The sequence below is a fragment of the Nycticebus coucang genome, chromosome 18, assembly GCF_027406575.1.
Source record: "Nycticebus coucang isolate mNycCou1 chromosome 18, mNycCou1.pri, whole genome shotgun sequence".
NCBI classification, from domain to species: Eukaryota; Metazoa; Chordata; class Mammalia; order Primates; family Lorisidae; genus Nycticebus; species Nycticebus coucang.
In genome coordinates this window covers 59,643,462-59,657,598 of record NC_069797.1, presented here as the reverse complement: position 1 = coordinate 59,657,598, position 14,137 = coordinate 59,643,462, and the positions used below count along the sequence as shown (strand labels likewise).

At 50.5% G+C, this 14,137-nt stretch overlaps 1 protein-coding gene across 1 annotated transcript; it reads right to left on the bottom strand.

Moving 5' to 3' along the window:
* Positions 1-3,707: 3,707 nt before the first annotated feature.
* ASB16 (ankyrin repeat and SOCS box containing 16) lies at positions 3,708-13,620 on the bottom strand. Its single transcript, XM_053570249.1, is given in 6 exon segments — positions 3,708-5,086; positions 5,847-5,960; positions 6,739-6,762; positions 6,764-7,232; positions 10,094-10,361; positions 13,279-13,620. Coding segments are annotated over 6 exon segments (1,422 nt in total). The 5' UTR covers positions 13,580-13,620; the 3' UTR covers positions 3,708-4,840.
* Between the last annotated feature and the right edge of the window lie 517 nt (positions 13,621-14,137).

The window sequence follows — 14,137 nt, the reverse complement described above, 5'->3', positions numbered from 1 at the left end:
GCGTTGTGGCGGGCGCCTGTAGTCCCAGCTACTTGGGAGGCTGAGGCAAGAGAATCACTTAAACACAAGAGTTTGAGGTTTCTGTGAGCTGTGACTCCACAGCATTCTACCAAGGGCAACAAAGTGAAACTGTCTCAAAAAACAAACTAAAAAATTTTCCAATCTAGAAGATGAACAACATCTTAAAGTTGTTTTATTTTAGTTTGCATTTACCTGATGAGGGTGAAGTTGAGCATTGATCATTCACTGATTTGATAGATATGTGTTTTCTGGACAGTACTATAGAGGCAATAAGTAAACAAAGGGAAATAATACAGGTGCCATTCCTGCCTCACAAATCAAGGACATAAAATCTTTCAGCTGCAGATAATTTCTTCAATATTTTGCCTTTTATTTATTTATTTTTTTTTTGTAGAGACAGAGTCTCACTGTACCGCCCTCGGGTAGAGTGCCGTGGTGTCACACGGCTCACAGCAACCTCCAACTCTTGGGCTTACGTGATTCTCCTGCCTCAGCCTCCCGAGCAGCTGGGACTACAGGCGCCCGCCACAACGCCCGGCTATTTTTTGGTTGCAGTTTGGCCTGGGCTGGGTTTGAACCCGCCACCCTCGGCATATGGGGCCGGCGCCCTACTCACTGAGCCGCAGGCGCCGCCCCTATTTTGCCTTTTATTTATTTTTATGATTTGGTGTTTATATGACCTTTTATTTTTTTCTTTTTGGAACAGTCTCACTCTATCACTCTGGGCAGAATGCTATGGTATCATCATAGTCATCATAGACACAGCAACCTCAAACTCTTGGGCTCAAGAGATCCTCTTGCCTCAGCGTCCCAAGAAGCTACTAAGACTACAGGCATGAGACACCGCACCTGGCTATTTACTTATTTTTTAAGAGATGGGGTCTCGGGTGGTGCCTGTGGCTCAAGGAGTAGGGTGCCGGTCCCATATGCCAGAGGTGGCGGGTTCAAACCCAGCCCTGGCCAAAAACCACAAAAAAATAAAAAAAAAAGAGGGCGGCGCCTGTGGCTTAGTTGGTAAGGCGCCGGACCCATATACCGAGGGTGACGGGTTCAAACCCAGCCCCTGCCAAACTGCAACCAAAAAATAGCCGGGCGTTGTGGCGGGCGCCTGTAGTCCCAGCTACTCGGGAGGCTGAGGCAAGAGAATCGCTTAAGCCCAGGAGTTGGAGGTTGCTGTGAGCTGTGTGAGGCCACGGCACTCTACCAAGGGCCATAAAGTGAGACCCTGTCTCTACAAAAAAAAAAAAAGAGAGAGATGGGGTCTCAGCCAGGTGAGGTGGCTAACACCTGTAATCTCAGCACTCTGGGAGGCCAAGGTGGGTGGATTGCTGACACGCCTAACCAAGAGCATGACCCTGTCTCTAAAAAATGAAAATAAAATAGCCAGGCATTGTGGCTGGTGCCCATAGTCCCAGCTGCTTGGGAGGCTGAGGCAAGAGAATCGCTTGAGGGCGGTGCCTGTGGCTCAGTGAGTAGGGTGCCGGCCCCATATACTGAGGGTGGCGGGTTCAAACCCAGCCCCCGCCGAACTGCAACAGAAAAATAGCCGGGCGTTGTGGCGGGCGCCTGTAGTCCCAGCTGCTCGGGAGACTGAGGCAGGAGAATTGTGGAAGCTCAAGAGCTAGAGGTTGCTGTGAGTCCTGTGACGCCATGGCACTCTACCGAGGGCTGTAAAGTGAGACTCTGTCTCTACAAAAAAAAAAAAAATCTCTTGAGCCCTAGAGTTTGAGGTTGCTGTGAGCTGTGACACCACCGCACTCTACTGAAGGCAACAAAAAAAAAAGAAAGAAAGAAGGAAAAAAAACTAGGGCGGTGCCTGCGGCTCAAAGGAATATGGTGCCAGCCCCATATACCGGAGGTGACGGGTTCAAACCCAGCCCCGGCAAAAAAAAAAGAAAAAGAACTGTCACCCAGGCTGCAGTTCAGTAATGTAATCACAGTTCACTGCAGCCACCGACTCCTGGGATCAAGCAATCCTCCCACCATGGCCTCCCAAAGTGCTGGCATTACAGGTGTGAGCTGGGTCTATGTTGCCCAGGCTGGATGCAGTGGCTACTTACAGTCACAATTATAGCTCACTGCAGCCTCAAACTTTTGGGCTCAAGTTATTCTCCTGCCTTAGCCTCCTAAGTAACTAGAACAACAGGTGTGAACTATTGTACCCAGTCCTTGAGTTGTTCTTATAATAGTGGCTGAGTGCAGGGCTCAGCGCCTGTGGCTCAAGCGGCTAAGGCGCCAGCCACATACACCTGAGCTGGCAGGTTCGAATCCAGCCCTGGCCCACCAAACAATGATGGCTGCAACCAAAAAATAGCCGGGTGTTGTGGTGGGTGCCTGTGGTCCCAGCTACTTGGGAGGTGGAGGCAGGAGAATGGCTTGAGCCTAGGAGTTTGAGGTTGCTGTGAGCTGTGATGCCACAGTACTCTACCCAGGGTGACAGCTTGAGGCTCTGTCTCAAAAAATAAAAAAATAGTGGCTGAGTGCAGGAAATTTGGAAGCACAGAAGACCCAAGAGGGGGGGAAATAAACATGTAGTGATGGAGACCTCAGACATATTTATTTCTTTATTTATTTTAACACAGAGCCTCAAGCTGTCACCCTGGGTAGAGTGCTGTGGCGTCATAGCTCATAGCAACCTCCAACTCCTGAGCTTAAGCGATTCTCTTGCCTCAGCCTCCCAAGTAGCTGGGACTACAGGCGCCGGCCACAACGCCCGGCTATTTTTTTGGTTGTGGTTGTCACTGTTTGGCAGGCCTGGGCTGGATTCGAACCCGCCACCAGCTCTGGTGTATGTGGCTGGTGCCTAGCTGCTTGAGCCAATGGCGCCAAGCCTAGACCTCAGACATATTAAACCTAACAATACTCATGCTCTCATTCTATACACAAATCACTTGTATGCATTCATCAAAACTGGCTTACATTGGCTGGGGCACAGTGGATCATGACTGTTTTTCTTTTTTTTTTTGTAGAGACAGAGTCTCACTTTATTGCCCTCGGTAGAGTGCCGTGGCCTCACACAGCTCACAGCAACCTCCAGCTCTTGGGCTTACATGATTCTCTTGCCTCAGCCTCCGGAGTAGCTGGGACCACAGGCGCCCGCCACAACGCCCGGCTATTTTTTTGTTGCAGTTTGGCGGGGGCTGGGTTTGAACCCGCCACCCTCGGCATATGGGGCCGGCGCCCTACTCACTGAGTCACAGGCGCCGCCCATGTTTTTCTTTTTTTTTTTGGCCAGGGCCGGGTTTGAACCCACCACCTCTGTTATATGGGGCTGGCGCCCTACTCCTTGAGCCACAGGCACCACCTTTTTTTTTTTTTTTTTTTTTTTTTTGAGACAGAGCCTCAAGCTGTCACCCTGGGTAGAGTGCAGAGTGCCATGGCATCACATTTCATAGCAACCTCCAACTCCTGGGCTTAAGCGATTCTCTTGCCTCAGCCTCCCAAGTAGCTGCGATGACAGGCGCCCGCCACAACGCCCGGCTATTTTTGGTTGCAGCCGTCCTTGTTGTTCAGCAGGCCCGGGCTGGATTCAAACCTGCCAGCTCAGGTGTATGTGGCTGGCGCCTTAGCTGCTGGAGCCACAGGCGCCGAGTCTGGATCATGACTGTTATCCTAGCTCTCGGAGGCCAAAGCAGGTGGACTGCTTGAGCTCAGGAGTTTGAGACCAGCCTGAGCAAGAGCAAGACCCCATTTCTACTAAAAATAGAAAAACTAGGCTTGGCGCCTGTGGCTCAAGTGGCTAAGGCGCCAGCCACATACACCTGAGCTGGCGGGTTTGAATCCAGCCCGGGCCTGCCAAAACAACAATGATGGCTGCAACCAAAAAATAGAAAAACTAGCTGGGGTGCATGCCTGTAGTCCCAACTATTTGGGAGGCTGAGGCAGGAGGATTGCTTGAGCCCAAGAGTTTCAGGTTACTGTGAGCTATGATGACACCACAGCACTCTACCCAGGACAAAAGAGTAAGAGTGTCACACACATACACACAAAGTCACAGTGCATCACTTGGAGGTGGGGAGAACACACCTGAGGAAGCCCAGGCCTCATGCATACTCCTCCCACACCAATCACTTACTGAAAAGCTTGTTCCAGGAATACAGTTAAGTAATTACAGCACCAGGGAAGGCACTGCAGAGAGAGTGCTATATGAACTGAGACCAGAAGGGCAAATCAGCTTTCACCTGGCCAAAGTATGTGGAAGAATATGCCAAGCAATGGGGAAAAGGCAGGCAAACACCTATAAGCAAAGAAGAGCAAATCATATCCAGCAACTGGCAACTAGTTTACTAAAGTTGGATTGCAGGAACCTCGGAAGGGAGAGGGAGGTCAGGAAGCCAGAGAACTTGGCAGAGACCCTAGTCTAGATGCTTTGTTTTATTGAGTTTTGATTTTAGCTTGAAGGTAGAAAGAATCCAATGAAGGGAATGATCAGGGTGGTGATTCTCAAGGATCATTCTAGCATCCATTCAGGGCATGGGTTTCAAGACCTTCATGGACGTGCAAGGCAGTGCAGGCAGTCTGTTATTGTTTAGGAGGCTGAACAGGGATATGGGGGCAGGGGATGGAGGTGATAAGGATCATCATCAGCTCCTGGCTTGGGCCTGGGTGGACAGAGGTGCTGTCCACTTAAGCACAGGAGGAAGTGGGCAAAGGCTGAGTTTGGGAACAGGCTGAGCTACAGACCTTTCCACTGGAGAAAGGGTCTGAAGCTCAGGTCCAGCAAGAGGTTAGCAGGTGGCTCAAGAAGCCAGTGGAGGCATGAGCTGGGCCAGAGGGCATGTGGAGTACAGAGAAAAGGGCCAGGGACTGGTCCTTAGGGCTAGGGGCCGGGACCTATGGAGGAGGCATGGCGAGCTGTGGGTGCAGCCTGGCATGGGGCTCTCTGGATGAGTCCCTCCATGCGCAGCAGTAGGTAGTCCCTGAGGATTGGAGGCAGCGGGAGCCAGGCAGCAGCCTGCCGGCAGTGGCCACCCAAATGAGCACGCACAGCCACTCTGGCCAGGTGCTGCAGTCGCCTTGGCTGGTTTACCATGTGCAGGGCCGAGCTGTAGAAGGCACTGTGCTCCTAGGCCAGGAGTAAAAGATGGTCAAGTGACCCAACACCCTTGACTATGCCTTACTATTTGGGGGCAGCCCAGTGGTGGGGCCCTGGGATTTTGCAATATGAACCCATCTGGGTGGCCAATGCATTTTGAAGGACTCAGATTTAGAGCCAGAGAGGCCCTGCAGTGGTAAAGGGGGCTGGGGCTATACTTCAGGGCAGGGTCTCAGCCATGTCTGCACCCACTCCCACCCCAGAGATGCTGGCACAGTGTCCCCTGAGTCAGAGACGCCTGATAAATGTCAGTGCTGATACAGGTGAGACAGGCTGGAGGGTGTGTAAAATTACAAGTCAGTCTGTGCTGCCAGTGGAGGGGGCTCCACTTGGCCGTGTTCCTATCCAGGGGCCTACCTGCTCCTGCTTCCATTAAGACAGTCATGGAGGGGGCGGCGCCTGTGGCTCAGTGAGTAGAGTGCCGGCCCCATATGCCGAGGGTGGCGGGTTCAAACCCAGCCCCGGCCAAACTGCAACAAAAAAATAGCCAGGCGTTGTGGCGGGCACCTGTAGTCCCAGCTGCTCAGGAGGCTGAGGCAAGAGAATCGCGTAAGCCCAAGAGTTAGAGGTTGCTGTGAGCCGTGTGATGCCACGGCCCTCTACCCGAGGGCAGTACAGTGAGACTCTGTCTCTACAAAAAAAAAAAGACAGTCATGGAGGAACAGATCTGTGGTGCATCCTTCCTCCCTGTCTCCCCTGTGAAAGGACCTCTGCCCTAAGGTGGATATACCTGCCACAGCTCTGGAAGCACTGTCTCCACCCAGGTATCACAAGATGGAACACAAAGATAGGCATTAAGCAGGACTTCCAGGGCCCGAGGGAAGTTGGCACAGTGTTTCAGCATCTAAGAATCAAAAGAAGGTCTTGGGCACTATGCCTTTCCCAACCAAGGCAGACCCAAGACCAAATCCCCACTCATACCCTAATTTCTTTTTATTTTTGTAGAGACAGAATCTTGCTATATTGCTCAGGCTGGTCTCAAACTCCTGGCCTCAAGCAATCCTTCCCACCTCAGTGACCCAAAGTGCTGAGATAACAGGCATGAGCTACCCTGTCCAGACTCACAACCTAATTTGGCTGAGTTAAGGTCTGAGTATATTCTCATTTTTCCGTGCCTCAATTTACACTACCCTCAAGTGTGTTCCAACATCTCGGCCCCAGTTTCCTTGGGGGTTCTTTCCTTCCCTGGACACCCCCCTCCGAAGATGAGGACAGACCTTGAGCCACTGAGTAAGCATTCAGTCTCTCTTTTTTTTTTTTTTGGAGACAGAGCCTCAAGCTGTCGCTCTGGGTAGAGTGCTGTGACATCACAGCTCACAGCAACCTCCAACTCCTGGGCTTAAGCGATTCTCCTGCCTCTACCTCCCAAGCAGTTGGGACTACAGGCACCCCCAACAATGCCCAGCCATTTTCTGGTTGCAGCCGTCATTGTTGTTTGGTGGGCCCAGACTGGATTTGAACCGCCAGCTTAGGTGTATGTGGCTGGCGCTTTAGCCGCTTGAGCCACAGGCGCCGAGCCAGCATTCACTCTCTTGGACCCCTCTCTCCCCCACAGGCAGGGAAATACCAGCTGCAGACGCCCTCACCCTCCTTGGGCGCCTTCTTAGGCCCACCCTACGCACCTCAGGACGCATAGGCTGGGCCCCCGTAATCCAGCAGTGCTGCGAAGAGGACCTTAGGCTCCCAGTTGGGGTTGTCGTGGACGGCCTGCAGAGCACAGTCTATGGGTGTGTGGCCCGTCCTGTTGCGGACCCTGGCACAGGCCCCATGGCTCAGTAGCAGCTCAACCAGGCCCCCGCGGCCATTGACACAGGCGTTGTGCAGCGGCGTATGGCGCTTGCGCCCAGCTGCCCGGGCATCAGCTCCAGCCTTCAGGAGCAGACGTGCTGCGGCCTCGTGCTGCCCGCCTTCACCCAGGCCCTCGGCCCCTGCACAAGCTGCGTTCAGCGCCGTCTCACCCTGGCTGGTGCGCAGGCCTACGTCAGCCCCATGTTCCAGGTAGAGAGCCACATGTTTGTCCAGGCCACGCGCCGCAGCCACATGGAGAGGCGTCACCTCTCTCTCGCTTTCCGCCAGGTTCACCTTCCCTCCAGCCTCCAGCAGCAACTTGGCACACCTGGGACAGGGCAAGAGGCCCCGGGGCAAATCCTGAGGGCCCTAGGCCTGGTCTGGGATCCCTGAGCCTGCTGTCTCCGCCACCCCTACTTCTTTCCCACCCCTCTCCTGGATGTCCAGCCTGATGTCACCCCTTAGAATCACAGAAGCCACATGACAGTAGAGCTGGAAGGGCCATGAAAACCACCAGAACCATCCCCAATTTTCAGATGAAAAACTTGAGTACAGAAACAATTTGTGCAGTCAAGGTCACACAGCAAGTTAGTGGCTGCAACAGAATTAGTATTCACTGCCTCAGTCCCTCCCAGAACCTGCCCTGACTCCTCAGTGGAATGGGACCCCAAGGCCTGGTTCTGAATTATTTCTCAGTGGCCTCCTAACTTTTTTTTTTTTGAGACAGTCTCACTATGTTGCCCTCAGTAGAGTGCTGTGGTATCACAGCTCACAGTAACCTCAAACTCTTGAGTTTAAGTGATTCTCTTGCCTCCCAAGTAGCTGGGACTACAGGCACCTGCTACAAGGCCCACCTATTTTTTTTTTTTTTTTTTGCAGTTTTTGGCCGGGGCCGGGTTTGAACCCGCCACCTCTGGTATATGGGGACAGCGCTCTACTCCTTTGAACCACAGGCACCACCCAACCCACCTATTTTTTTTTTTTTTTTTTTTTTTTTGTAGAGACAGAGTCTCACTGTACCGCCCTCGGGTAGAGTGCCGTGGCGTCACACGGCTCACAGCAACCTCTAACTCTTGGGCTTATGCGATTCTCTTGCCTCAGCCTCCCAAGCAGCTGGGACTACAGGTGCCCACCACAACACCCGGCTATTTTTTTGTTGCAGTTTGGCCGGGGCTGGGTTTGAACCCACCACCCTTGGCGTATGGGGCTGGCGTATTTTTTTGTTGTTATAGTTGTCGTTGTTTAGTAGGCCCGGAACGGGTTCGAATCCACAAGTCCCAGTGTATGTAGCCAGCACCCTAACCACTGAACTACAGGCATCAAGCTGCCTCTTAACATTTTGACAGCACAAAATTTTGAAAGGCATGAGCTTCCTGCAGGCACAGTAGCTCATGCCTATAATCCTAGCACCCTGGGAGGCCAAGTTCAAGACCAGCCTGAGCAAGAGAGAGACCCTGTCTCTAAAAATAGCCTAGTATGTGGCAGGCACCTATAGTCCCAGCTGCTGGAGAGGCTGAGGCAAGAGAATCACTTGAGCCCAAGAGTTTGAGGTTGCTGGGAGCTATGATGCCTCAGCACTCTCCTGAGGGTGACAAAGTGACTCTGTCTCAAAAAATAAAATAAAATAAAAACTCACTCCTATGTACAGCTACATGAATAGGAAATGTATGAGCCAAAAAGGAAAATAAATAGAATTGTAATATTTTCTTCCTGGTTCCTAGGACCACTCTTCTAGGCCAAGCCATAATCATTCAAGCAACAGCAGGCACTTCTGGACCTCCTTTCCCCATTTTCCCTCATAGAAAATAAAACCAAAGGAACAAAAATTCCCACATTTTACAGAATGCATGTTTCACAATCTCCTCGTGCCTGGGAAAATTATAGGCCAGAACACTGTTGTAACAAATATGCATCATTACCTACCACAGGGTAAACCAAACACGTCACGAACTAAATTAATAATGATGAAATTAAACTAACAGTAATTTATAATTAAAAAGCCACAGTAGCAGCCACTGGAAACTCAGGAGCAGATCAGTCAATCCTGATAAAACCCTGATACAGGCGTCCTTTCCCAAAATGGCCAGAATTTCTGCTCAGTCACCCAGCAGGTGCTTTGCTCAGTAGCCAACAGCTGAGTAGCAGCCAGTCTTCCATACACTAGGCAATTTATGTCCTCAGCAAATTCTAATCACGGGATAGTTTTTGTTTCCAAATACTAGGCTGTAGCACAGTGGTTATGGTGCCAGCTACATACACCAAGGCTGGTAGATTCGAAATCCAAATAATCTATGTATGTATGTATTTAAGACAGAGTCTCACTTTGTCGCCCTGGGTACAGTGCCATCACAGCAACCTCAAACTGTTAGGCTCAAGAGATCTCTTGCTTCCATTTTTCTATTATTTTTTTCAGTAGAGAACCCAAGAAAGGGATGGCAAATTTTGATTGATTCTAGGTCCATCACTGACATAGTACTATATCAGAGAGAAGTCCCCAGCATGTGAACTGTGGAGAGTCTTCCAAGAACCCTTGAATCTTTACCTGTGAACCCTGACTGTTGGCCTGATTGTAAAAGTGCAAATACCGCCAAACAGGGAGTCAAAGAAACAATTGACCTTCAAGTGGGAGAAGGAGGTATGGGGGTCCTCACAGTGAGTCTGAGAAACATGAGGCTAGATTTTTCAAACATGAGACTAGATTTTTCTTGCTTTCTTTTTGTAGAGACAGGTCCTGGTTGTGTTGCCCAGGCTGATTTCAAACTCTTAAGCTCAAGAGATCTTCCTGCCTTAGCTTCCTGAGTAGCTGGGACTATGGGTGTGAGCCACCATGCCCAGCTTGGGGCTAGCTCTTTCTTGATGGCCACCTGAAAACAAATATGAATTTAGCTACAGAGAATTCACAGGAAATTGGAGACTGCATTTGGAAAGCTGAAAGAGCAAAGGGCTTCTGCCTCCTGGGTTTAGCAGATGTGACCTTGGACAAGTCACTAAATCTTCCTGAGCCTCATTTTTCTCCTCAATAGAAGAGAACCTCTCTCCAAGTTGCCATGAAGAGATGTACGTGACGTGCTTTGGGAACTACAAAGCTGCTTATGGATGTCAAGTTCACCTTTTCTGGCCCTGGGATTTGGGGACACACACACACACACACACTCCTCCCCCAAACCATCCCTGTCCCTGGGCACCTACCGCAAGGACTCAGGGGTCGTGCAGAGGTGCAAGGGGGTCGTGCCCTCCTCAGACAGCACATTAGCCTTGGCACCGAAGGTTAGCAGCAGCTGCACACAGTCAGGCTGGGCCTGGGCACAGGTCTCGTGCAAGGCAGCTTGGCCCCCAACCCGGGCGTCTAGCTCAGCTCCCTGTAGGATCAAGTGATGTTCACAGTCTGTGTAGCCTCAGGCTGCAACAATGGTGAGAGGTGCCGTCTTCTTGGTCTTGGGGGTCAGCACCCAGAATCCTGAGGAGAGCAGGCAGTGTCAGAGGAGGTGTGTGAGACAGACAGGGTGGAGGAGGGCAGCGCTGCCTTCAGCTGACAGCTGACCCGGCCTTCACTTTGCACAGTTTGCTGAGGCACAAATACTGTGCCAGGCTGTCTGTGGAAAGGGGCTCACTCAAGCCCTGAATTTGGAACATAAATTAAAATAAAACAGCCTTTGTCAACCTATAACAAAACATAGTATCATAGAAAAAAAATTAATTGGCTGGGCATGGTGGCTCACACCTGTAATTCTAGCACTCTGGGAGGCCGAGGCGGGTGGATTGCTTGAGCTCGATTACTTGAGTCCAAGACCAGCCTGATCAAAAGCAAAACCCCATCTCTACCAAAAAGTAGAATAATTGAGGCAAGAGGATCCCTTGAGCCCATGAGTTGGAGGTTGTTGTGATCTATGACGCCACAGCACTCTACCCAGGGGGACAGCTTGAGACTCTGTCTAAAAGAAAAAGAAAGAAAAGAAAAAAATTAATTGCTCTATAAAACCACAAGTGCTAACTAGAGAGAGTGAATCCTATTAAGGAAGCCTTTGATCCACTAATAGAGTTGATGGCTTTTTTTGTTCACCTCAGGTGCTAGGTGTGTGGTGGACCTGGGCCTGAATTTAGGAGTGGCCATGAAGCCACTGGAGTTCTGGAGTTGGGGAATATGCCCAGAGCAAGGGTGGGAGGGATGAGTGGAAGTAGGGGGGAGGGTGTATGTGTGGGAGGTAAGAATAAGACGTGGAGGTGGGGAGAGAAAGAATGAGGAGAGGGGTTGATCTGGATTGAATGGTCACTACATAAGATGCCAAATAATGGGGTGGCGCCTGTGGCTCAGTCAGTAAGGCGCCGGCCCCATATACCGAGGGTGGCGGGTTCAAACCTGGCCCCGGCTGAACTGCAACCAAAAAATAGCTGGGCATTGTGGCGGGCGCCTGTAGTCCCAGCGATTTTTTGAATCGCTTAAGCCCAGGAGTTGGAGGTTGCTGTGGGCTGTGTGACGCCACGGCACTCTACCGAGGGCCATAAAGTGAGACTCTGTCTCTACAAAAAAAAAAAAAAAAAAAAAGATGCCAAATAATGGAACTATAACTTGTTTGCATGGCAGCACAGTAAGTCTCTTGGGTAATATGATTAAGCTGCTGGGCAAGACCAGGATGGTGGAGTCACAGCCAAACAGAATTTGGAGCCCATAATGACTGTGAGAGGATAAGCTCTCCTCAGGATTCAAGCCCCAGGTTCGTGGGTGGGTTTGAGGCAATCTCCTGTTGATTTGAAGCCATTAGGATCTCAGCTGAGATCTTGGATTTATGTGGATAAACCCTCTGGCCAGAATATATCCTAAGGAAGTCGTCTGGCAAGTATATTAGAGATGTTCCTTGTACTATTTTATTTATTTCATTTCATTTATTATTATTATTATTTTTTTGAGACAGAGCCTCAAGCTGTCACCCTGAGTAGAGTGCCATGGCGTCATGGCGTCACCGTTCAAGCAACCTCTAACTCCTGGGCTTAAGCGATTCTCTTGCCTCAGCCTCCCAAGTAGCTGGGACTACAGGCACCCCCCACAACGCCCAGCTATTTTTGGTTGTAGTTGTCATTGTTGTTTGGCAGGCCCAGGCTGAATACGAACCTGCTAGCTCTGGTGTATGTGGCTGGCACCTTAGCTGCTTGAGCTACAGGAGCCGAGCCCATACTGATATTTTAAATAGTTAAAAAGTAAAAAAAGAATGGCGACGCCTGTAGCTCAGGAGGTAGGGTGCCAGGCACATAGACCTAGGGTGGCAGGTTCGAACCTGGCTCAGGCCAGGTAAACAACAACAACTGCAACAAAAAAAATAGCCAGGCATTGTGGCAGGCACCTGTAGTCCCAGCTACTTGGGAGGCAGAGGCAAGAGAATTGCTTAATGGCTTGGCTCCCATAGCACAGTGGTTATGGCGCCAGCCACATGTACTGAAGGTGGTGTGTTCGAGCCTGGCCCAGGCCAGTTAAAAACAAAATATGACAACTGCAACACAAAAATAGCCAGTCGTTTTAAAAATAAATAAATAAAAAGAGAATTGCTTAAGTCCAAGAGTTCGAGATTGCTGTGAGCTGTGATGCCACAGCACTACCAAGGGTGACACAGTGAGACTATGTCTCAAAAAAAAGTAAAAATGGGCTCGGCGCCTGTGGCTCAAGCCGCTAAGGCACCAGCCACATACACCTGAGCTGGCGGGTTCGAATCCAGCCTGGGCCTGCCAAACAACAATGATGGCTGCAACCAAAAAATAGCCAGCGTTGTGGCAGGGGCCTGTAGTCCCAGCTACTTGGGAGGCGGAGGCAGGAGAATTGCTTGAGCCCAGGAGTTGGAGGTTGCTGTGAGCTGTGATGCTACAGCACTCTACCCAGGCTGACAGCCTGAGGCTCTGTCTCAAAAAAAAAAAAAGTAAAAATGGAACGCTATCTACCCAATCTGTTTGAGGGTTAGTTATTTAAATAATAGCACATACCCCTAACCATACAACTTATGCACCCATTTAAAATATTTTCTAGACATGGTTATTGACATTAAAAGATGTTACATGAAAAAATAAGGTTATAAAATTGCATTTGGGATATCATTTCATTCTGTGAAAGATTAAATATTCATGTGTGTGAATATATGTGCAGATAAAAAATTGTGTTTGAATGTATGTTACTATATAATTAACATACTACATGATCATATTTATCAAAATATATGTTAAAAGAATATAATTTTTAATTCTGAAAAGACATGCAGGCCACTGACTGCCTCATCTTCTAGGAGGGAGTAAGGCTGGGCAGTGGGAACCAGTGCTCTCAAGCCTTCAGTCCACAGGGAGGGAATGGGGCCTAGGCCCTCCCTCCTCTCCCACCCTCTCCTGGTGGTCCTTACCCTGTTCAGCCGACCAGGCCAGATGGTTGCTCACCATCTCCACAATCATGTTGGCAGCCTCTTCATCTGGGAACAGGGCTTGGACCTATTGTAGGTCACCAGAGAATAGGGCATTGTGGACAGCTGAGTCTTGGCAGGTGCGGCAAGGCCTGATGAGTCGGGCCTGGACACTTAAGGGGCACCTGTGGCTTCGGCTCTGCTGGGCAGCAGCACGCCGCCGGTCCTTCCATTCCACCCACTCTCGCTGCAGGCAGAGAGAGTGCAATGTGGAGGAGGTAAAAGGGAAGGTCTCTCTTGCCATGGGAAGGGGCCAGGGGTTCAGGCAGTGGCTACCACCCTTGATATGAGGAGCCACCCTACCCCCTCCTCAGTGAGTCTGAAAGAAGAGGAGCTGAGGCTATAAATAGGCCTTTGCTGCTGTGGTAAACAGTTTGCCCAGAGTCATGATCCTACTGCAGAGAAGGTGCTGGGCCAACCCCCAGCCCAAGGCTAGGGCCAGCCTCTGTGCCTATTCCTGCCAATGCCCTTTAATTGCTCAGTAGGCCCTCAGCTGAGGCCATCCCTGAACCCCAGGATCTGAATCTTCACTCTTCTCTGGAGTGAGCAAGGTCCCAGGTGAATACAACAGCCACTCATGGAAATGGGCAGGGTGGAGAGGAAGACTAGGGTCCTCCAGCCTGGTGGAGGGCAAGAGCTCCCACTGGCCCATGTGGAGGAGAGAGGCTGACCTCAGCACAGGAAGTAAGGGGAGGTGTCAAGACTGATTTACTGAGAAAGCGAATATCTTCTCCCAGCATCTGCAGTAACAGTGTAAGTGCACACACATGCACAGAGAGTAATGGTATCTGAATCAATTTCA